The following is a 25,921-nucleotide window of genomic DNA, read 5'->3' as shown; positions in this document are numbered from 1 at the left end:
ACATGTACGTGGATGACACCCAACTCTATCTCTCTGCCTCCACCATCGATTCCAGGACAACTGATGTCCTGACAGACTGTTTGTCTGACATCAAGTCCTGGATGAGAGCCAACTTTCTACAGCTGAATGTCAGCAAGTCCGAGGCCCTCCTGATTGGCTCATGCCAGAGCCTCAGCACCTCAGGCACCGGCAACATCAGCATCTATGGTTACACACTCCACTTCACAAAGCCAGTTAGGAACCGGGGCATCTTGTTCAACCCTCAACTGTCCTTTCTTCCCCATATCCATGCCATGACCCTCTCTGTCTGCCCTTATCTCCGCAACATTGCCAAACTCCACCACTGCCTCACCCCTCAGGCCGCCGAAACCCTCATATAAGCATCTGTCACCTCAAGGCGTGACTATGGAAACTCCCTCCTTGTCGGCTTCCCGAACTCTTCCTTCCACAAGCTGCAGCTCATCCAGAACTTTGCAGCTCGTGTCCTCTCCCCCACCAGACTCCGTGACCCTCGCCCGGCTCCACTGGCTCCCCATCTCCCAGAGGATAGAATGCAAAATCCTCATCCTCACTTTCAAGGCCCTCCGTGGCCTTGCCCCCTCCTACATCTTTGACCTGGTGACCCCCTATCAACCTGTCCACTCCCTCCGCTCAGCAGGCTCCGGCCTGCTCCAAGTCTCTTTCAGCCTCTCTGACTTCATGCTTTGGAACTGCATCCCACAATCCCTTCGCCTTGCTCCCTCTCTTGCTTCCTTCAAGACCCTCCTTTTTGACAGTGCCTTCAGCCGCCCTCCTACCCTCTCTGCCCTCCCTCATTCCATCTCCCACGTTCGGGTCCTGATCCCTGACTGTTCAGCTCTTTGGGACATCCTCCTGACATGAAAAGCACTTTACAATTCTAATTTTGTTGTTGTTATTGTTGTTGTAATAAAAGAAAAGAGAAAGAAGTTTCTCCTGGTGTCCTGGCCAACGAATCTCCCAAAATAAAAATTGGTCATTCGCTCCATGGTGATTTGTGGGACATTGCTGTGTGCAAACTAGGTGTTGCATTTCACCCACAAAATACAGTGCGCAGTTAATCAACTTCACAGTATATTTTATGAAGTGCTTTATATAATAAGAATCCTTCCATTTGATACAGCGCCTTATCGTGTCTTCAACACATCTCAAAGTGAGATGACAGTGTTCTTTGTGGGCGAAATGTGGCAGCCAATTGCGCACAGCAATGTCCCACAAGCAGTCATGGATTGAGTGACCACATTATTTTTTTGGGAGCGATTACTACCCGTGGAGAGCGATCTGCCAATCGACTAACGACCGGGTTCCAACTTACTGCTCGGCAAACAAGAGGAGGCGCGTGGAGTTAGCCAACTCGCCCCAGGGTCTCGCCTGCCCGGGAATCGAACCCGGGACCTCTCGCTTGCGGGGCGAGTGCTCCAGCCACCGCCCTTCGGGGCGCCGTTATATTATTATGCCTCAACGGTGTGATAGGGTGCAACATCAAATGCAACGACTGTCATGATTAGTACAAGCAATAGTAACGTTAACGTGAAGAGTAAACGAGTGGCGCTGTGTGGGTGTGGAGGAGGGGGGAGGGGTTGAGTGGGAGGAGGAGGGGGCGGGGCCGCGCTCTAGCCCCGCCCAGTCCCCCCCGGCCCCGCCCCCTCGCCGCCTCCTCACTACCTGACCCCCGGCCACAACACACAAGATGGCGGCGGCGGCGGGGAGCCGGGCGGCGTTCGCGGACAGAGACAGCGGCGGCTCCTGCGGGACTCGTGGCAGAGCGGGAGGAGGAGGCGGAGGCGCCGGTGGAGGTGGAGGTGGTGCAGGAGGCGGCGGCTCGGAGGCGCGGGAGGAGCCGGGCTCGGCACAGCGGCAGTTGGCCTCCTACAGGAAGCACCTCCGCAAGGTGAAGAGCGTCGACTTCGACTCCTCGGTGGAGAAGCAGCCGGAGCCGAGCGCGGGGGAGCACTGCCCCGAGCCGCCGGCCCTCGGCGCCGACCTGCACCCGCTGCACCCCGGGCACGACAGCCGCCACACGGCAGCGCACGGAGGCTCGGCCGGCGCCATCCTCATGGACCTGACCAGCCCCCTCAGGTACTGCAGCCCGGGAGAGCTCCCTCAGCCCGGCTCCCAACCCCACTGAGCCCCCTCTCCAGACCCTCTCTGCCCTGATCCCCCTCTCCAGACCCTCTCTGCCCTGAACCCCTCTCCAGACCCTCTCTGCCCTGAACCCCTCTCTGCCCTGATCCCCCTCTCCAGACCCTCTCTGCCCTGAGCCCCATCTCCAGATCCTCTCTGCCCTGAGCCCCTCTCTGCCCTGAGCCCCTGTCCAGACCCTCTCTGCCCTGAGCCCCATCTCCAGACCCTCTCTGCCCTGAGCCCCTCTCCAGACCCTCTCTGCCCTGTTCCCCGCTCTCATCCTCCCCCTTAGGGCTGGTCCCTCTCTCCTCCCTGTGCCCAGGTCCAGACACCCTCTCCTCCGCTCTCACTCTGACCCTTCCCCAGTCTCTCCTTCTTTATTGTGTTTGTGGGGAAGAGTTGCTCTGCAGTTGAAAGGAAAGGGGATTTGATGTCCTGATCCCCTCTCCCGACCCTCTCTGTCCCGATCCCGACCCTCTCTGTCCCGATCCATGTTTGTTTCTATTACACAGTACGTTTTATTTTGTTTTTGGAAAAAAAATTCTCCTCGGAAACCTGGGAATGACGAGGTTATTTGCAGCGAGTTGAGTGCCAGGAGCAGAGTTAGTTGCTGGTGTTTCTGAAGGGGGGGGGAACGTTTCCCATTTTATTATTATAATAACAATAATAACAATAATAATTGGTGGTGATAATAAAGAAGGGAGTTCAGATCACCTTGTTATTTGGAAGTGAGGGGGGGAAGACATGGTGTACGTGCAATTCAGCATCTTGTGTGAAGCTAAATGTGCTCATTGCTGGTGGCGATGGTGAGAGTAAAAGTCCTGACTGGTTAGTGTTTTGGTGTTGCACTCTGACTTTTGAGGGGATGTTCCTGAAGAGGCTCGTTTTGCTGCTCAAAAAAAAATCTGAGGCCGGAGGCGGATGTCAAGCGCTCAGCCTTGAAGTAAACAGTCAACTCACTTTATTTTGCAAAAAAAAATAGTTGGAAACCTAATAGAGAGAGAGAGAGAGAGAGATCAGCAGCGCGGGGGGGCAGCTCCAGCTCAATCCTTAATGCCTTGAGGATGAAGAGGGATCGGATCGTTTCGGTTTGCTTCCCTGTCTATTTGTTTTATTTGTGTGTGTGTGTGTGTGTGTGTGTGGTGGTGGGGGGGAGAAGAGAGAGAAAAGCCCATGAAACCCCCTCCCTCCCCTCCCCTCCCTCCCCCCTGTTTCCTGTTGCAGGTTTTGAATGGGGTTTGGAGTCGGCTGCTGTAATGTGATCCCAACCCGAGCCGTCGGGGGACGAGCCCCTGTCGCAGTCCAGGCTTCACCTCCAGGGCTCACCCGACCCGTCGCTTTGGGTTCTCTGGTGGCCTTATGGCACACGAGTTTCACTCCCCGCCGCCGCGGATCCTGGGCTCCAAACCCTTCAGCGCCCGCCGCCCGGGGGTGTGCCGTAAAGCCTCTTTAAGATCGCGTCGCGCCGACTGGGAATGAATGGGACCTGACTCCTCGCCGTGAACTGACGCGAGGAGCTCTCGGTCGGGTTCAGCGACAGATCGGGACGAAACACACGGGCTTTCTGAGCCTTTGGTAGGTCGCAGTTCACCAGAAAGCTGCAGTGGTAAAACCCTAAGGCGCAGCCCGAGGTGGACCGTGCGAGCAAAGTACTGCAGTGGAAGCATTGGGAAGGGACCTGGAGTTGAGGTTTTTCCTGATGAAGTGCGTTTAAAATTTCAGACACTAGGCGTCTGAGCTTTCACACCTACGTGCCATATGGTCTGTGTGTAGACATACCAGATTCCTACACGCTTTTGGTATTTGCATTTGTGGTAAAAGCATAGACATTGACCCCTATAAGTGATCCAATTTTTCTGTGCAGGTAAATAGTCTATTTAATGCTGTGTTATTTATTGAATTTCAGCAAAGTGGCTGCTTATGAGCGTGTGGGGGGAGAAAAGAGATGTCAAGTCAGTTCCATGACACTGTGCAGCATTAATTGCATTCATTTCTGCATTGTTAGGAAATTTTTATGATTAACAGTAACTGAGATAAAGTAAATGGTACAAATCAATCTTGTGCATGGGAATTTTCACAAAGCACACACCCTCACATTAAAGTGTAGTTTGGAAATGATTTCAAAATGTAGCCTAACTTTTTTTAAAAAACTGAATTCAAAACAGAAATGGTGAATAATAGTGTATTTTGCTCTAGACCTCCTTTATGAGCTTTCATCACATTGAGTAAATTCTTAATATTGGTAAAATTGAGGCTTCAGGAATAATCATAGTTTTATTTTTAATGTATTTAAATCAGATAATGGTCAATTTGCATTTTGGATCTATATATAACCTTATGATGAGACTTTTTGATTTTCAAGTTCCTCAGTCCAACTTTAATTTGTTATATTGTAAATCTGGAGAAAAGAAACAGACATTCCCCAGAATTTTATGTAATTGTAGAACCTGCATTTAACATGGAAAGATAGTAGGTTTAAAAGGAAGCTTTGAAATGTTATGACGCTGCTGTTGGATTTATGGAATGTGTCTCTGCAGTCTTCTGGTTGTTGTTATCTGCTTTAAGAGTTTGTTTGTCGTCCGAAGTTTAGCCCCAAGTATAGTGTACTCTTTCAATATATTTAGATAGTGTGGTGAACTACAAATAAGGTTATTCACTCTACAGGAAAAACTCTGATGTGCTTTGAGACATTTCAGCGTGATAAGACACTATATCAAATGCAAAGATTTAGCATTGTTTAGATGAGGGAAATGCAAGCACTAACACACCCAGGTCTATTCAGTTTCTGAGTTGTGAAATGGCTTTGAGACCTTGTCTGAGTACTGATAAACTGAGCATTGACAAACAAATGTTAAACTTAACTTAAAAATGATTAAGATCCAGTCTTTGTAACTGCATGCTTGTATAAACATAACAGCATCTTAGAAATTGAGTCAGTCCCAACCATAATAATAATCCTTACATTTGATGCATCCTTCCTTTTATGTCGAGAGGATGTCTTGAAGTGCTTCACAGGATATACTGTAAAGTTGAGTGACTGTATTTTGTGGGCAAACATATACGACTGAAAGTAATGGTTGACTAAACCTTTTGTGATAATCTGTACCCATCATTTCTGGACAACTGATATGTGCAACTATTTTAATAGATGCTGGTCGATAGCAATATCTATACAGATTATTGTCTTTTAATAGAGAGAATCTGGTACAATTCACCAAGCCACGGTTACACTCGTACCCCAACATGCTTATAAAAATGCTGCCCCCTTCTGAAAACATCAAAGCTGTGCTGCAGGACAGTTTAATGGGTATTGGCTGCCCACCAACCTTGCCAACGTAGCCCATTGCTGATGTTATGAGCCGAGACAGCAATTACTGGAAGGGTATTAATAATATCACTAATATTACATGAAAGCCTTTCATCTGAACTTTCCAGTAATAGTGAAAGCACATAGGTGATGCTACTTGCTGCCTCAATTGAAATATGCTAGCTCAGGTCAGACGGGTGATTGAATTTGGAGCCCCCCCTGGTCAGCAGACCTCAGTTGCTCACTAATCTTTACATTAACTTTACAAACTGAACTATTGTGGGAGGCTTTCACACAATTCCCCTCCATCACACACACCTGAAAATTCTTTGCCCTCAAAATATACAGTCAATTCACTTTACAGTATATTCTGTGAAGTATATTCACTATATCAAATGCAAGGATTATTATTATATAACGTAGTGACCTGTGCTGTCTTATGGTTCCACGAGCTCAGGCAGCATTTTATTTATATGGACAAAGTGCTTTTTTGAGGTGTGAAGCCATATAGTTAGTGTTGGAGGGAGGGGAGAAGAGAGATGCTCTGATCCTGCCTTTCCCCAATATCCACGCACATGCCTTTTTTGTGGAATACTAATGATAAGGCATCACTTGACAATAAGATTGGCCATGCTCTGGTTATGTTGATATGAATATCATTCTGCAGATATGAATCCTTTATTTTTAAAAGTAGATTTGATAACCTCTTGATGTTACCTAGGGTTTGATTATTTTATATTTGCTTAATTGTCTGGTTTCATTGTAATTTCATAACTTGTTATAATTTGGCAAGGCTGTACAGAGTCAAATCTTGTTCAGCATAATGCAATATAAACCCATCTAAGAGTGGGATGCGTGAAATAGGATCTATAGTCAAGAAGGCTGAGGAAGATTTGTGTACTTAATCGTTTTAAATTGTTTAGACCTGGGCTGCCTCTACAAATGAACTGCAAAAGTATGGGAGGGTTGTGTATAAATCCCCATGATGCCAGATACTGTATTAACAGCAATCCTGAACATATAGAATTTCAGTCACAGGAAGTTTGAAATGGAATCCTTTCTAACCCTACATTTGTAATATTGTAGAAAACGTGTTGCATGTTTCATTTCATCAGTGTGAAATGTTTTAATCTTGCAATTCCTGCTACTGAGAAAATCTTAAATTGCAACTTGCCAGGAGACCTGTTTGCTACTGTTGAGCTTCAAAACAAATGCTACTGAGAAATGTATAGATTTTTATCCCAATGATCGAACCATGTGCACAAAAATGATCATATTGCTATGTAAGGTGAAGTGCCATCGGGGTTAAAAATGTAACTGGAGTCACTTTTTCATGTGTGTAAACATGGACAATTGTACACACAACTTCATTATAGCACTTCGGAGTTCTAGCACGAGAGAGAGAAAAGGCAACATAGTCTCTGTGTGAGGTTTGGGAAATCTATTGCACCAAAAAAAATTCTCTCCTTTTGTACAAGACGTTTGAAAGAAAACGTGGAAAATAACCGCAGCTGGATTTGGCATTGGTTATGTTGCAACTGTGAGATCTTTAATGTTCTGGAGCCTTGTTAATAGCTTTTGTGTCCCACTCCAGGGATTTACCAAGCATTAATGTTTGGAGAGTTAATTTGACCTCTACGTAATAGAAACTGGGAGTGAAGTTAGATCATAGAGGATATAGCCTGTGGTTAACTTGTTAGTTGGACTGTTTTGATGGCATGCTTTTAATACATCAAATTGTTATTGAATGGGAATAACGATAAAGATGTGCTGATTCCTTCATAGTTTTGTTTTCCACTCAGCAGATTGAGTAACTCTTAGCAAGAAGTTCCCAAAGAAATACTGATGATGAGAGGAATACTGATTGTTTATAAAGACAAGGTTTTACCATCTTCTCCTGCAGCAGATTGACTTAAGTAATTTTGCTACAGGGTACAAGTTTAGAGTCTCAACTCTATAAATGTCTGGGCAGTACTAAACAGCAGAAGGAGGATATTTTTATAACTATTGCAGTAGCTGCTTCTGCCGATGTTTCAGTTTAGAATGGCTGTACAGGGCTAGTGCTTCTGTTCATGGTTAATTTGGCATTGCAGATTTACATCCTTGGTTTTATTAATGTTGTAAGTTTTGTGCACATGATTTATTACAAATATTTCTGGCCTAAATATTGCTTTACAATAGTGACTGGTTTATGTTAGGAAAATATGGCAGGCATTTTGCCATTTTGACATGTTCCTCAAACTGTCATGTGGTGAATTACCGATTTTGGAGGGTTTTGGGCTATGGTACCAGGGAAAAACGCCCTTGTTTTCGAATAATGCCACAGGATATTTTAACAACAACTTGCACTTACGTAAGGCCCTCTGTGCAGGGTAGCGTCTCCGAGCACTTAAAAGTGGCGGAGCCTGACTGAGCCGGGGTGGGAGGATGGGGTGGAGGTGGCCATGAGGTTGGTAAAAAAGGAAGGTTTTCAGGTGGGACTTGAAAAAGGGGAGAGAGGGGGCAAGGTGGAGGGATTGAGGAAGTGTTCCAGTTTCGGGGTGTAATGGCTGAAAGCCCGACCTCCGATGGTGGGGCGGAGGGTGTGAGGGATGAGCAGGAGGCCAGTGCCAATCGAGCATTTTAATATCCACCTGAAGAAGCAGGTGAGACCTTGGTTTTAGGTTTGATTATTGGTGCTTTGTCACATGAACAGATCTCAAAGTACTTCATACTTGAGTTATTCTTGAGTGTAGTGAATGTTACAAAGGAAAATGTGTTAGCTAATCTTTGGCAGTGATGTCCCACCGATGACCAAATTTAATTTGTTTTTGTGAAATTGGATGCAGGAGGAAGATTGATCAGCCCTGATCTTTGAGAGAATGCCTTAGGATTTTCAATCATCATCATAATAATAATAATAATCCTTGCATTTGATATAACACCTAATCATGTATTTGAATCGTCTCAAAGCGCTTCACAGAATATACTGAAAAGTGAATTGACTATTACTTTGTGGGTGAAACGCGGCAGCCAATTGTGCAGAGCAGTGTCCTACAAACAGTCGTGGATTGAATGATCAATTTATTATTTTTATTGAAGGAATTATTACCCCTGGAAAAGTGATCCGCCAATTGACTAACAACTGGGTTCCTACTTACTGCTAGGTAAAAAGGCGCGTGGAGTAAGGAGACTTGCCCTGCCAGGAATCAAACCCAGGTTTCTCACTTGCAAGGCGAGCGCTCTAACCACTGAGCTCCAGGATTCCACTTCTAACTTTCACCAGTACAAACAGACAGGTTCTTGGTTTGACAACTTGTGAAAAGAATGGCCTGCTCCACCAATGTAGCATTCCCTCAATACTGGAATAGAGTGCCATTCGAGATTGTAGGGTCGAAGTCCTGGGCTGTTTTTAGAACCCACAACCTCTGACCTTGAGGTGAGAGTACCAGCAACTGAGCTGAGTTGGCAAATGTGACAATCACTTCAAGTTGTTGGTATCAGAGGAAACAACCTGCAGTCTGCTGATATTTCATTGCATAATGTGTCATCTTGTTCTTTCAAAGTGTCTGGTCTCTGGATGTGTACTAAACATTTAGTGTAGAAATCCTAGTGTGGTCAAGGCAATTAAAAGAAATTCTTAGGTTAACTGAAGAAGCTATAAAGTGAGTGTGTGTAAGTACACAGAAACATTTTTTAAATGTATCAAATGCAAGGTTAATTATTAATCACCTGCTTGCTCCTCATACCCTGTAATTATCTTCAATCATCTAATTTCCTTTTAATTGGTAAATTGCTTCAAGCTCAATTTGTGGTGGAAAATTTGAAATTCAAATCATCCTTTTTGTAAGAATCAATAAAACTGTCATCTTTAAACTCATAGCATGAAATATCATCAAAGTATGCATGTTAACTTTTATAGATTACATTTGGAAAGATTGTTTCTGGCAGCCAATATAATATAATAATAATCGCATTTGATATAGCGCTTTTCACGTCGGGAGGACGTCCCAAAGCGCTTCACAGAGCACACTGTAAAGTGAATTGACTGTATATTTGTGGGCAAACGCAGCAGCCAATTGCGCACAGCAATGTCCCACAAACAGTCGTAGATTGAAAATGACCAATTTATTATTGTTTTTGGTTTTGGAGGGATTATTATTAGGCTCTGTGTGGAGTAAGGAAACTTGCCCAAGGTTTCGCGCTGCCTGGAATTGAACTCAGGTCTCTCACTTACAAAGCGAGTGCTCTAACCACTGAGCTACAGGACTCCATATAGAAAGATAGTGCAAGTCTAGTAACAATAATGACCAAATTCATTACTGAAACAATTTGTCGCAGAAATCTGGAGGATATGTTGCTTTCAAAAATTTTATCTAGTCTCCTACAAGGTTTTTTAATACTATCCCAGCATCCAACTCATTAAAAATAGTGTGTCTGCTACTTTTTTTAAAAAAGTATACTTTGCCTAGTCCAGTGCTGTTTGCATGTGTAGTAGCAACAAGGGAAAACCAAGATTTAACTGGAGAATTGCAGGAACAGAATCTTAATAAAATATCAGCATGAAAGTTGAAGAACTGAACTGTTTCAGTCAAAAAAGTGCAAATTATTTCACACCATATATGGATGTGGAACCTTCAGTATCTAATTTTTTTTCTTGGATCATGTTACTCTTTCCTGGAACCCATATTTTGTAATATGAATCATCTTCTGTTTTGCTTTTTTTGTTCATTGATTGTGAACCCTGAAAGTGTAGCACAAACTGCACTGGGTAGAACTTTAGTTTTATCTATTTGCTGCATGATTTAACAACAACAAGCTTACTTCCAGTCGTGTAATGGAAACCCTTATACAAGGTGACCAAAAAGTCGGGATACCATTTATCTTAATAATAATGATCATTTCTTTAAGACATTCTGATGGTATCATGACTTTTTGCTCACCCTGTATTAGTTTATCTTTATTTTAAAATCACTCTTTAGTGGCTTAAGGCTTTATGTAGGCTGAGAAATGGTTAATTTTACTGATTACTTTTCCAATGTGTACTCTCTAATCAGTATTGAATTGTATGAAATAGGATCTTAAAGGATCTGAAACAATGTAGTCCTCAAACGTGTCAACTTTCAGCAGTTGTGTTTCTTTTATTAAAAAAGAAAGTGTGTTTTTCTTTCGCCAAATTTCTCTTTTTTTTCCTCTCTTGAAGGCATTTGGCTTCTTTATACCTAACCTTTCTACTGGAATGCAATTCCATGGTCACCGGGCACATCATGGTTTAAGTGACCATTATTCATGTGCAAGTCTTTACTGTGTTGACTGTCTTTTTGCAGCACTTGGGAAGGCATCACAGCAAAAGCCTGATCCTAACCTCATTTGACGGTTGCACATGCATCTCCATTTGCAATTGGGAGTAGAAAATCCTGCCTGATTTTTTTTAAAAAACTGGTTCACTGAGGCCAATTGTAGTGTCATTATCTGCCATGTTTTCCTGTATAATAAGTCACTACTCTTGAACAAATCTCATTGTGTGCAGCACTTTGAGATATTTTAACATGACTGTTTTAGCAAATGCAAGAACGGCATTACTATAGGTTACTAATTAGTGCTCCTGTAGTTTAAAGTATTCCACTAAATTTGGAATATATTTTGGAAAATCTGCACCACTGCAGATTGTTTACCTTACTTTGAATAACAGCCCACTCAATGATTATGCAGTTGGGCTCATATGACATCTATTGTGCCTTCAATGACAGCTGTTTATTAATTTATACTACAAAGAGCTGAGACATAAACCACACAATAATTGCAAGCTGCTCTTCTTAGCTCTGCTGTCTATATGGCAAAAGCAATATCCATTTTATTTACACGGCTTTTTTATAATGTTGTTTATCTGATGTCTCACTATTTGGAATGAGTTGAGTTAATAACCAAGATTTGACTTCACTTGCTCTGCTGAAATGTGTTCTGCAGTTTCTTTTGCATGTTACACAGTGGCAGTGTTACTTTGATTTTGTTTAAAATGGGTTAGATTTAAAAAAAAATGGAGTAAAGAATGCTGCATTGAAAACCAAATCTTGTTTCTCGGGCTGAAGTTTCACAGACTGTTTTCAGTCGTTGGCCCAGTGTGCCTGTAGTTGTGTGCCTGTAGTTGTGTGCACTATAATGCAGAAGTCATGTTTGCCGGTAACGTGATTCCTGGGTGGAGATAAGGTGGTGTGATCAGATTGAAAACATGGGTCAGTTTGCCCTGCAGGAAGCCATATGTGTGTTTCTTGCCCTGTCTGCAAATTTGCAGCCAAATTGCAAAAGCAGCAAAGTAAATGGATGAGGCATTAGTTATTTTAATCAAAATTTGCCATTAGAACTCCTTTCATTCCATAAAAAAGTAGTTCGAGGCCGATTTTGAACATTTGCTGTTGTCTTTTAACCTACAACAACTTTGTTTGCAGGGCAAACAAGGCAGTTATAGCAAGGCGGTTGTGCAATAAAACTCTGCAAAACTTTACTTGACCCTAATTTGGTTTGGTGGGTTGTATAATGTGTGTGTGTGTGTGTGTGTGTGTGTGTGAGAGAGAGAGGATGCGTGGATTTTCCTGTTCAAGCACACCAATGATGTGAACGTAAAGCTCTAGCAATTTTCAAGTTAGACAGTTTTTATTTTACACAGTAAATTCTGTGAGCGCATTGGGAAGTCCTCCCAATGTGAAAGGCGCTATACCGAATGCAAGTATTATTATTATCTATTTACAGATGATCAGGAGTGGCATAAATTTGATTGGTTGGTTGGTTCATTGATTGTGTTTCAGTGCCAATGCCTGTTTGGAATATTTTTTGATCAGTCACGTCAAAACCCAGCGCCATACTTAAGAGTATCTAAAGCGAACTGAGAGTTCCTCATGTGGAATTTCTCTGCGTCTGGAATGGAATGCGCACTTTATCCCTAAAGGGATGTGTCCTGCTTACCTAATTCCAGAGAGTATTAAGGGCAGGTTGGTAATGCTTGAGGACCCTAGAGTGTGCATTGAACTACTCCAGGAGTTTAACCAGCGATGTTGCAATTGAGAGTATTGTCTGGCAAGCTTCAGGCATATGAATGGTTTTCAAATTTTTTAGAACATGCCTCATGGTTTAGCATTACCGTAGTAATTTGCACGGTTTTATTGTGGTAGACTAACACATTTTGTCAGTAAGTGATCTGGGAAAAATGTATTATACATCATTGAAGCAATGCAATTTAAGACCTTTAATGCTAATTGACTTGTAAAATGTATTGAAACTAGCTAGAAATGTAGTCTTGTAGGTTTGGAATTGATTGTTTCAGGGACTAACGGGACATAATAAAACGTATTGGCAATTGTGTTTAGCCCTGCTCAATAGATTTTTCTTAATTCATATATTCTGTGGATGTATTACTTAAACTCATAGGTTTTAAGTCTTCGTTGCGTCATATGACATGACTATTTAATTGGAAACATTTTCAAATATTTCAGTAGCTTGTTGCCATACTTTGGCATTATCCAACATGTTCTGGCTCTTTAACAATTAGAATGCCTTGTTAGTTGTTTGAGATACCCACAGTCAATGTGAAGAACTTTGCGCTACATGCAATCCCATGTAAATAGGTAGAACAATCCTGCTATTTAGTTTGGTGTTTAATCGGGGATTGAACGTAAGGAAGAACCATGTCAATCAGACTGATAAACAGGAGGTGAAAAAGGTGAATAAAAACCAAGGCAAGAGAGAGACAATACTAAGTCTAAATTATACAGTACTAAGTGGAAATTAAGCCAAAATATTAGCACGGATAAAACCCTCTGGAAAAGGAATTGTGAAGCAACTAGGAAGATTATATTGAATAGATGGAGATTTTAAATTATGTTTATATATCAAAAATCTGAGAAAAGTATATAGTCACGAGGATAAAAAAATCTGAAAAAATGAGCACAGGGCCAGTAATTTGGTCTAATGTATTGTGGGAAGCTGTATATTACAAAATCAGTTATTCCATTCTATAATATTGAAATTGTGAAAACTTTGCATGATGCCTTGTAGAATACTGTAAGTGTAAGCCTGCATTTGTTTAAAAGAATACATAGAGAGGCAGTCTTAACACACCCCACCTGAGATTTCCTCGTCCCAATTTTCATACTTTTTAACGTGTTCATACTTTTAAAGTGTTGTGCGAATGGATAGTTTTGTCATCTCAGACTTTGAACGATTGCTTGCAAGTAGAAGAGTCACCATTTTAAAATAAAACAAAAGGAAGGGGGAGGTTTTGCAAGTAAATATCAAAATTGAAAATGTTTTGGGTCATTGAAATGCTTCCCAGAAAGGAATGCCACCCTAATGCTATCTAATTCTTTTCTGCTTCATTTCCAATTAATTGATCTGTGCTGCATTTATCAGGCAGTGGTTACCAAGGACTGCTAATCCTAACCTACATTTTAATGGGGAAAAAGTTTCAATTTAATACACATTGTGCACAAAAATTCTAGTGGTGGAAAAAAGTCATATTTCAGATTGATGGTACAGTACATGAAAGGCTTTCAATATAGAGAATTAACTTGGGATTATGCTATGGAGGCTGGGAACTCATTATTTGGCTCCATTCCATCAGAATGGCTGTTCGTAAAATGCACATTTATATTTCCTCAGTGCTTTTTTTCCCTAATCAGTTTTTTTTACTTGGAAACTGTACAACAATAATAATAATCCTTGCATTTGATATAGCACCCTATCGTGATTCAAGACGTCTCAAAGATCTTCACAGAATATATTGTAAAGTGAATCAACAGTATTTTGTAGACGGAACAACAAGGCATTTAATGCAATTTACCCAGTGTATGTGTGTCAGTTTTGCTATCGTCTTGGTGAATTCAAGGCTGTCAGTGGGAAGCTTTTGCAAAAGTGTTGCTTGTATTTGGTATAATGTTTGGCAGTAATAGTTCAACCATATTATGTGGTATGATCTTTTTTGTCTTCTCATGTTTCTTTTTCCCCTTTTCACCCCCCCCACCCCAATTCTTTTTCTTTCTCAGTAAAATACTCCAAACTACACTCAAGCATAGTACAGTGTGGTTTCTTTTCATCACTTAGTACTGAGGGTCCATATGCAACTCCTCAAGTATTTAAAATTCCAGTGTAAATTGCTTATAGACAGCTTGCTCTTGTTCTGTGAAAGACTGTGGGCTGTCTTGTTCAGAAATTTGTCCTGTTCCTTGTAAATGTCATTACTTGTGAAAGACCGATGAAGCAGAGTGTTGACAGCTGTTTGAAAATGATCTGTAATGTTGCTTATGGTGAAGACCCCGACTGGTAATATCTGATAGAAAGAAAGTTTGTTTTTGAATAAGGAGCTGCATTTCCTGTCAGAGGAAGTAGTGCAGATATGGATCTGTCAAGCGACTTTCTTCATGAAGCCTAACTATATATTTTTAGAAGCACCCATCCTGTTGGGGGAGCAGAAGGGGTGGACTCTTATGGTAATTGCTAATGCAGATACGAAGTGAAATGAAATGTGCAGCAGAGTGAATTTGGTGTTCATATGGAACAGATCAAATATGTAGCCCTACTGACCTCTTTAAATTTAGTCCAGATGGAGCGTGGCATTACAAGATCAATTTTAATTACGGGTTAATTAGTATGCTATTATCTATATGGTTCAAGGTCAGGATTGCCTTCTAGGCCAAACTTTGTACATTCACTGCTTTTTAAAATAGTTGATTACTTTCTGAAGCTTCAATAAAAAAAAACAAATACTAAATTGGTCATTTTCAATCCACGACTGTTTGTGGGACACTGCTGTGCGCAATTGGCTGCCGCGTTTCGCCCACAAATATATGGTCAATTCACTTTACAACATATTCTGTGAAGCGCTTTGAGACGTTTAGAAGACAAGAAAAGTGCTATATCAAATGCAAGGATTATTATTGTTAATAGTCTTATTACTAATAGGATTATAGCTCTTAACATTAGTATAATGGAACAGTTATAACTTGCATTTATATAGCGCCTCTCACTATTTGGTGATGGCAGCATCCCAGAACCCACCACCAATATTCATTTTACAATTTGTCCCTACCTGCAATGAAACCAATTTGTTCAAAGCTAGAAGGTCCAAGGTTCGATTCTCAGTCTGAGTAAATAGGGGCACTATACTACAGTTGACTTCAGCTCCCAAGGGGTGGAGAAATCTGCTGAAAGTAGAATATTAAAATGCTTACAGTGCATCAAATGGAAGCATCAAAGGAAAAACACCAAGGGCCAATTGGGGAGGGGAGGGGCGGAAGTCACCCATTGCAGACCTTGGACAGATGTATTTGAAATCAGCATTCCAAATTTACTGTGTTCTATCATTGGGGTTAAGTAAATGCTGTTTGATCTGAAAGCGATGAATCTTCCTTTCACTTCCCTGGTGGATAATTGAAATTGGCAGACAATCAAGGTTGCACTGCATTGCTATGAATTTTGGTACACAACATTTTAAATTAGTGAATATGAAGGGAGCGCTGCAACTTGCATTCAAACTCAAATGTAGTGAAATATGGCTCACAGAAAATGAAAGCCACACACATTTAAATAGAATGCATCAATTTACAACATCACCACCTTCCTGGTTTCTAATCCTTTCAATATAAATATGTTGCAGATTGATGCATTTCTGTTTTAATATGTGTAGCTTGATGGAGGCATAGTGATTGGGAGCTAAGTTGGGAGGAATAGGAAGATGGGTAGGCAGAGTGGGAGCAGAAAATGAGTTGGGGAGAACAGAATGGAAATGAGAAGATCGGGAAGCACTGAGATGGGGAGGAGCTTTAGCAGGGATGAAGTTAGGATGGGGAGGAGGTATAGCTGGGAGGGTTGTGTTGTGGGAAGGTAGAATACAAATGGGGAACTGAGTTGGAGTAATGGAAGCTGAGTTGCGGGAGGTTAAAAACCGAGAACCAGAAAGCTGACTGATCCATAGCATGGATGATCAAGGTTCCACTATCTGCTAAACGTGCTCCAATGTGTACAATAACCTGTAGTAAGTTTTGATCTTGTAGCTTGTGAATTGAACATAGCTTGTTCTCATAATTATGTGTTTAAGATTTCCTCAACTATGCATGAATAATTAGCTTTAAATCCAATACCATCTGAATTTTGCGTTATACTATGGTATATTTTAAAGCCTTAATAGGCGAGCTTTTGTAAATTTCAAACTGTATGGCAAGCGTGTGCCAAATAATTCTGGCCTAATGTCTGTAGTCATCGCCGACTCAAAATTGATGCCTACTTCCACATCAGTGGCTGATGGCTCTTAAGTGAATCATATATAGCCTTTTGTACAGACATAGAATTCATCATTATATAGAGGCCACGGATGCCTGGATTGTTTGTGTGTGAAATTTTAATGGTAGCACAAGTCTGCCAGAAGTCATGTCTCTTTAACAAGGTTGCACAAGCAGCTAAAATGCTGAAGGCAGTATTTGCAAAAGGCTTAAAACTCTCCCAAAGTTATGAAATTGCTGGACTTTTATAAGATATATTACTGGATAAACCGACAACCTCTATTGTTGCCACCGAGGGGTAGTCAAGTAAAATCCATTTTCGCACTACAATGGATAGTCCTATAGATACAGCATTTTTGTTCGTTGAAACAAACAAGGACTTTGCAGTGTTGCAATCCATTAGTGCATTTTGTTTCTTACAACTGGAGGGGGTGGTGGAGGTGGACAGAACTGATCTCAGTAGCTTGTTTTCACAACTGAGTTACTGCTGGTTCACAAATCTTAATAGTTTAGGAGCATTACCCAGCAATTGCTATCCTAATATTATAAAAATACTCATAGCATGTAAACTTTTAATCCCAATATAAAATTCCACATGAAGCTTGTCACAGCTGGTCCATACTGTATGTTATTATGCGGTGTTTACATTTCCCGATGAACACAGCAACATTTTGTTCAACTGTATTGTCTAAACTTACTTTTCTAACATGAAATATCTCTAGCTAGTCTGGTTATATATAGACAATTAGATTATCAGAAACGTGTATCACACGTAGGTGAGATTATTCATGTGATGTTTCCTAGATTTGTGGACACACTCAATATAAAATGTTAAGCTGATTACATCAGTGATCTCATTCTGCTTTTAGCAGAGCAGAACATTGACATGAAGCAAAGTTGGTGACTGCATACTGTACAGACCAGCTTCATTCTCAATTCTTCAGATTTTAATTTACGGTACAAGTTACATTTATACCACCTTTCCTGTTGGGAGGACGTCCCAAAACGCGTTTATAGTGCTGGATGGGCACTGAACTGAGGGTGGGACCCGGGTGAGGGGGGCGCGGGGAGATGACCGAAAGTGCAGTCAAAGAGGTACATTTGATTTTGTATGCAAATGTATTTATGTGTTGTTGTCTGGCAGTTTAAAAAGCAAGACTTGGACAAGTAATTTTGGCAGGTATATAGATGTAATGCTACATCAAAACTGACCTAAACCGCTGTTCTTCAAAATGTTTCTGACACATGACTGCTTCTGAAACATGTTTTCTAGCCTGTGGCCTGGAAAGTGCAGGCACCATGTGAACTGTTTGCCTTTTGGCTTTCCTACAAATAAAAATAAGCAGCCTTTTAGAATGGATACGTACATTGTGAAATGTCATGTCTTATCATCGTCTGAGAATAACATTTGTTATGAATATCAATCCAATCAGTATTTTTCCACAGCAGAGTTTTATACAAATATAATTTTGTTGTTGTTTTTACTGGAAATCGTCCTTGGGTTGTGAGCGCTGGATGTTATGCTTGTTGATATGGTTCACTATTACCTCAAATTACTCAGCAGATAACAATAATAGAAAGTTAAAATTGTGTTTCAGTAGTTTCTAATGATGGTATCTTGTGTGGTTTGAACAGCTGCTTTCTCCATTACTTGCAGTAAACCCAGATATGTACAGTATATGGTTTGTTTGAAACCTGTTGTGATGAATAATTGTGCTTTTCTGTTGGTTGATCCTTTGATACTTTGTTCCTTCTCCACATCAGTGACCTCCTCCACCCAGTCTCCAATCTTATCCCTCCTTTTGCTGATGATTCATTTTCCCGATGTTCATGTTCCTTCAGATCTTACACCCTCGGTACACATAACCCTTCTCTTCCCACAGCGCATTCACTGAATCATCAAACCTTGATCTCCTCCATGGGCAAAACAGGCCCTTGGGAAAACAAGCTGATGAAAAAAGAATCAAAGAATGAGCCATCAACAACAGTGCAGATAGGAGTGATTTGGCAAGGAAACCAAATAACTGCTTTGGTAGACAATAAGGTGCACTTTAGAAGTGCTCAGTGCCAGATCCTATCAAAGGCTCACCAATAGAATGGGAGTATAGAATATAAAACGAATGAGGCGATGCTTGTTTAAAATTGTTAGTTAGACTGCACTTTAGGAAAGATGTCAGTTCCAAAGATAAGTGTACAGGGAAGACTTACTTGAATGATACCAGGTTGAGTGGTTTGAACTAAGAGCAGAAACCAGAGGAACTGAGCCTGTTTTAACTGGAACAGAGTGTTGAGGTGAGATATAATTCTTGTTTTTACATTTCATCTGAGGAATGTCACCTCCAACAATGAGTTCAAGACCTGATGTGGGGTTTGAACCCACATCCTTCTGACTCAGAGATGAGAATGCTCCCAACTGAGTCAGGCTGACATACAATTATTGCTACTACAAATAATAATGCAGCAAAACTTACTACAACATAGCCCTATGAATCCAGTAACTCAGAGGCTGTGTTATACATGGAGTGCAGGAAAATATTGACTTCCAGGTAGGTGTTCAGGTTGGCTCTGATTCCACTTCCTGTGTACTATGCACAGGAAGCTCTTCCGATGTCACTTCCTGGTTCAATGCATATAAAGCAGCCATCATGCTGCTTGTGCATGCAAGCAATGCGCAGGAAATGACTTCAAAGACAACATAAAAATCAAGAAGGCAGCTATGTTTTAGTGCAGGAATCTGGCTAGTCAATACCGGTTAGCACAGAGCAATGGTACACCAAGGCGATAGGGGGTGGGGGGGGGGCGACTCTAATAGGGTTCCCCTGTAATGCTAATCTTCCTTGCTTTTTTTTAATAACACCTATTAATGTCAAGGTCTCAAAGAAAATTGTAAAGTGTACTGACTGTTTATTCAAGTGGGTGACATTACTATGACAAAAAATGTTGGGGATGATGGCTGTACTGAAACTGGAGAATAAGGTTATCTAGAGCTGTTCTGGTACGAATGGATTAACATTGCACTTTACAGAGAGCCTTTCTCAACAATTTGTGTTTTTCTCCCCATAATCATAGTGCTGCGTATAAATTGCTGGGAGTCATTTGATTGATGTTTCTGGTCAAGCCACAGATTCATAATGTTAAGTTAATGCCATAGTGGCATTTTGTTGCACCAATTGCATAATGTTACACTTCCTAACACAAAGACAAAATTGTTCAACTGGAGCAATTTTACTCAATTTGTTTGATGAATGTAATATTTTGATGTATTATTCTCAAAACCACATTTCCATATGCTTAAATGGACTTTCAGTCCCTTGTTGATCATAAATCTCATCTTTCCCTGATGTTGGCGGCTGTGATCTTGGAAGAGTCAAACTAGTTTTGTGTCCAGGGGAACAATGTTCATGTTTTACAAGCTGGCAGTAATTGAGTTGCTGAAATCTTTAATTCTGAATTTATAATCATAAACAATGCTTGGAATGATGGGTGTTCCTCTTTGTTTGCTTACTTAAATAGCAATCTGCTGTTAGTTTGAAACTTGGCGACTCTACTTGTGAAACCTTATTGCTGGTATGCAATCCGGTCTTGTTGCCAGTTTGAGTGGGTGTTTTGTGCTTCAGACGTCTTGTAAAAATTAAGCTGTTCTTTGTTGCCTTGACCTGATAATTTGAGAACAGATGTACTGTACATAGTTATGATGAGTACAATTGTTCCTCCGCTGGTGTTTACGGTAAATTTAACGTTTAACCTGTTTAAGATCATTCCAGTTTGAGAAAAAGATTTGTTTTTTTTAAAGACTTACTAAAAAGGTCTTTTAATCATTAGGTGCTGCAGTCACTCTGGCAATGTATTGAAACACAAATGTATGACACTGAAGCATTGTTTACCTCCACTAATCCTTAATGTTCAGTTCATGCAGCAATATTAGATGAGTCTTGAAAGCAAGTTAACTGTTCTCCTGGTTTTGTGCAAGATTTTGGGAAGAAGGGGGGAGAATTGGGAGATTTAGGAAGGTTTCAAAACAGTTTGTTCTGTATATTTACCAAATCTATTAGACGTTCTGTTTTCATAATTGGTGAATGGCACCACAATAAGTGTGTACTTTAGTAGGTATGTACAAAGGAGCAAAAAATATTTTCCCATATTTTCTGTTGCTGTGGTTGTGTTTTAAAGTGGTTATGATTGCTTCACAATATTTCAAGTTACTTTGGCTATCGTACACTACAGTGGACTGAAATGTAACTATTTTAATCTTTGTGGTGCTGGATGTCAGCTTGTTCATTTAGGTACTGTCAGATGCACATATACGCTTGAGATTGACCTGGTTGCATTGTGGGAACAATCTTCAGTCTGTTTTTCCAATTTACCGAATAATTAGTCTTTGGAGTCAGTTCTCAGCAAATGGAAGCCCACTTTCTTCGAACTTTTCACTTCCAATATGGGTGGTGGGAGTTGAAAGGAGAAACACATTTTAACCCTTGGGTTATTACTAATGATTTTGACTGTATATAAAAACAGATACCATGCTGAGTGGTGACCCTGCTGCCATACGTTCCTTTAACATGCGGTCTGAGCTATTTGGCCATTCTACCTCTATGCAGACCTGGCACATTGGCTTCTGGCAGCATTAGGACATAGATTGACTGGAGGTCAGAACAGTTTGATTAGCTCTCTAGCATTTCTGATTTAATCAGCTGTTCCCTTGTGAACAGACAGCATAAGCGCAGCAAACTTGGATCAGGAGATTTGGAGGCTTGAGGGAACAACCCACTCAGTATGCGATTGAAGGGAGATTGCCATTGATACAAAGATCATATTCTTCATGGTAATCCAGCATCTGGCAAAGAAAAACAGTTGCAGATCTAAGAAGAAATTGGGAATAATGTGATATTGGTAACTGATCTTTGTACCCCACTGGAAGAACATATATAACAGAGTGAGCACAAATTATAATTCTAAAACATTGTAAACTTAGTTACTTTCCTCCTTCTCTCAAGCCCCCAAAAATTTAAATGTTGGAGCCTGTACCTATCTCATTGTGAAATTCCACTCTTAAGGAATACCCAGTAACCACAATTGACTTCTTCTGGTTCATTCGTTTCAAAGATATTTTCCACCAAACTTGATTTGAATTCAATATTTTTAAAATTTGACTATGTCCAGTTATTTTTCTATTTTTCCTCCAATTGACATATTCCTCTGCTCTTGCTCATTAGCCTACTCATGCCTAGGTTTGGTTCCACTGGTTGCCCGCTCAGGTAGCTATTGTTCATATGTAAGCCTCGATGGTGAGTGTCTACAGACCACTCAACTAGAGCTGAGCCCGACCTCTCATCATTTGGCTGCCACACATGTACACAATTAGCAGAGGGTGCAGGAATAGACCAGGGCAGGGCACTGAGCTGGATTTCCCTTCCTTAAGCTTGGAAACATCAGGGCTAATTTAGTCTCCACGCCTGGTCCTGGCTATGAACCCTGGATTGGAATTTGAACCAATGTGAGCTCCTGGCCCATAACTGGAGTTCTGTCCACTGCACCATTAGGACTGCCCCTGCCAATAAACCATTCTAATTTTTTTTGTAATGTTTGTAATTCATAATTCAAAACGTACTGAGGGATATGGAGAAAAGACGGGGAAATGGGATTATAACATTATTGTTGTCATATTCCAATAAATGGCAAAACAAGATTGATGAGTTGAATGGCCTTTTCCTGCTCTTATATCGCGAAAGACTGTGCTAAAAAACTACTGAATATATCTTCTCACTTATAGTACATATCAAGCATAGTATTTTTCTGCCATTTTCTCCACACATAAATAGCTTTTAATATAAATCCAACATAAAATCATTTTCAGTATGTTGTGTGCCGCTCCCTAACTTTCCATCAGATGGTGGAAACATTACGCTGGGGCTGTTCACACCACGACAATTTACTTTTATATAGTGCCTTTCATGTTGGGAAGGTGACGCAAAGTGCTTCACATAGCTGAGTGGAAGCCTGAGCTTTTTTTGGTGGTGGGGGGGGAGGGGAGAGCCCTCCAGTAAGTACTCAAATATCTATTCTTTGTGTGAACTTAGACAGTTTGTTTGATCAAAGAAGCAGAGCCTAACACAAAACACTTTTAGTATGAGTTATTCAGTAGAATTGCTGGTTTATATTCACCTCTTCACCCTCCAGTTGTGATGATTTATATTCCCCTCCTTATCCAGATTCACGTCAAATTCAACATCATTTCCTTCTCATCTCATGAACACAGATTAGCTGGCATGTTTATCTACACAACATTCCCATCATTTCCAATTAATATTCTGTTGTGAAGTGCTTTGAGATGGTTACTTTAACTGAAAGGCACACTATAAATGCAAATAATTATATCAGAAATGAATGCTAGCTAATTTTCTTTCCTCTCCTCGACCCCAACGTGAAGCCCAGGGACAGGGAGGGCAATTGTACTTCCCACTGCCAACTCAACAGACTGAAGCAAGCTTATTCCTCATATGTATAATTTGATACAACACTGGGTAGTGCACCCACTCATGAGTCACTGCAGAGCTCTCACATGATTAACCCATTTATATTCCCAAATGCCACGAATTGCAATGTCGCCATACAGATGAAGTGGCACTGTTGTCTCCAGACGCAACTGGCATTAGGTCTACTTCTTAAATTGGTTCTTCATTCTACCTGTAGGGCCCAGACGACCTGGATATCAAATTAAGCCACAATGCAATTTTTACAGCGCAGGATGGTCTGCAGTTATTATCTGAACCATTTGTGAACAATCCAGCGACATGAACAGGAAATCTGACTCTTCCTGCTCCTGTGGTGCTGAGCATTGTGCATTAAATGAGGCTTCCAGCAAGTGCCATGTGAAGCAGAACTAATACAGTTGCAAATTGATTGTTACCAGTTTTAGACTGCTTGATCTATATTCTGGATGTTGGGCCAAATTGAAACAACTTGTTAACTGGGCTTACCCAGTGCTCTTCTTGGATAGCTGTTCGCTCTAGGCTCTTGGTTTGTGACCTAGATAGTACAAAAGTTAGCATGTTTTCCAATTGTTTCTACAGCAAGGAAGGAGAAGTAATGTTTAAGATGATTCTTCAGTGTCCATGGTTGTATGGATGCAAAGAATCTCATAAGTAAATGTGGGGGAAATGAAACATTGGAAAAACAATCTAAAATAACTTGCACTTTTAGCAATAGCGAAGCAGGAACCTAATCTGTTTCATCAGCCTAAAACATTTCCTGTTTATCAGTGAAGCAATTTATTTTTACACTAATAGACCTATTGGAACACAATTGCTTGCTGATGAATGCAGTACCAAATGGTAGGGGTAAGTAAGTGCTTTACTTTATCCATAGTTATCTGAATTAACATCAATGACCAGTAAGCACTCAGCCAACCTTCTGTCAATAGCTTCACTAATCGAGCTAAGTGGCTGCAGGAAGAAAAACAAAATAAATGTATTCGTTGAAGTAATCAAATTGCCCAGTATTCAGCGTCACTGAATTAATCATTCTACTTTTTTAAAACTTATACAGTGTTTAAGAGAAATAGACATAAGAATTCTATTTACCAATTTTGTACAATAATAATAATTCTTGCAGCTATATTTACATATTTTTATTTATATTTATTTTATTTTTTATTTATATATACATTTGTATATAATAAATTTATATATAATAAATATAAATTTTATTTATATATATTTATAGATAGTGCCTTCTAACTACATTGAGACGTCTCAAAGTGCTTAACAGAATTTTACTGTGATGTATGGAAACTCTGTATTTGTAGGCAATTGCAACAGCCAATTTGCACACTGCAATGTCTCACAAACAGCCATGACGTGAATGAGCAATTGTTTTATTTTTTTAACAAGTTCATTTTTCCTTCTACTTAACTTCAAGCTTCCTAAGTTATGAATTTAAGGTTGGAAAATTCAACTCCTAGCTTGAATGCTTTGCTTGGTTGTGTGTCACACTGAATTAGGTCAACGATAACTGTTTTATAATGAATGCAGAATATTGCTGTAGACCCCTAGGCACATGCAAGAAAATCTGACATGTCTAAGTGCTGAACTTCTGTGGAACAAGACTTCCTAGGAATCGGGTAAATCTCTGCCTATCTAAGCAAAAGTGACCTTCAGATTCTTGTTAGATTCCTAATCCAGTGACTCCTGTTTGTGGATGTGTCTCACCATGGTCATGTCGGAGTTTGGTGCAGGTGAGGATGCAAGTCAGAGAGATTTGAATGAACTAGATAGAACTTGTAGACGGTGGCACTCGGAGAAACCAGCAAGGAGTGTGTGCAGTGAAGTCAAGTAAAGTGATAACAAAAGGCATGAATGAGAGTTTCAGCAGTTTTGTGTTAGGAGGACAGAGGCAAACATGGTGGTGAAGGTGAAGAAAAGACAAGGTCTTGTCAAGGACCTAAAATGAGGATTAGGTTCTCCTGTTGATTTGTGTGTGCCCCTTGTTTTCACTCTTTAGATCCCTTTCTTGGTTGAAAAGAAAGTAAAGGTTATCAATCCATAGCTAACCTGATTTAGAGCAAGGTTAATCGCTTAATATTTTTACTGAGTGGATGATTGTGCCCAAGTGCTTTCTGCTACAAAATAATGACGGTGTTGTATTAAATAATTTCTGGAGCATGCAATCCGCCACTGAAACTAGCTTGCGACTACAGTGGCTTTGGATGCCGGGAAAACTGAACAGAAGCCAATTTTTGTTCGAGTTTCTGTTGTGTTCTTGCCCAGTTTAAGATAACATTGCCACGTTATGTAGGAGATTTCAGAGCTGTTCTGGCTCCTGAAATGCAGTGTTAGTGGAATATGGTTGCAAAAGGACTGCGAAAAAATTTCTGGACTTGGGAAGTTAATGCTGAAAGTAACGCTTTGCGGCGACCTCCCGACTTGAAAGGTGCTGCACAAATGTGATTTGTTGTAACAAGCTGGTAGTTTAGTTGTATCTCATTTTATTACTGTGAACAGCTCAAATGCACTGGATACGATTAGGTACCTAGATCAAATGCCTATTCAGATGAACGTAGAATCTTAACAGGTATAAAGTGATGGATAGCTTTTCTGCCCAGTATCATCTTGCTAAAATTGAAATGCACAAACATTTTGATGTGATATATTGTGTGTACATGATTGAATTACAATCAAAATGTTATCCTCCAACACACAGATTATATGACATGGTCATTGTGGTTTTT

At 40.7% G+C, this 25,921-nt stretch overlaps 1 protein-coding gene across 1 annotated transcript in view; it reads left to right on the top strand.

Moving 5' to 3' along the window:
- Nucleotides 1-1,708: 1,708 nt before the first annotated feature.
- map3k1 (mitogen-activated protein kinase kinase kinase 1, E3 ubiquitin protein ligase) overlaps nt 1,709-25,921 on the top strand; it is a 61,341-nt gene continuing 37,128 nt past the window's right edge. The window contains exon 1 of the mRNA XM_007892237.2: nt 1,709-2,097. Coding sequence (XP_007890428.1) covers nt 1,709-2,097 — 389 coding nt within the window. The remainder of the gene's footprint in view (nt 2,098-25,921) is intronic.

Source organism: Callorhinchus milii, unplaced genomic scaffold (genome assembly GCF_018977255.1).
Source record: "Callorhinchus milii isolate IMCB2004 unplaced genomic scaffold, IMCB_Cmil_1.0 Scaffold1, whole genome shotgun sequence".
In the NCBI taxonomy this organism is placed as follows: domain Eukaryota; kingdom Metazoa; phylum Chordata; class Chondrichthyes; order Chimaeriformes; family Callorhinchidae; genus Callorhinchus; species Callorhinchus milii.
Note: the sequence above shows the minus strand (reverse complement) of the source record. Positions and strands in the feature narration are given on the sequence as shown.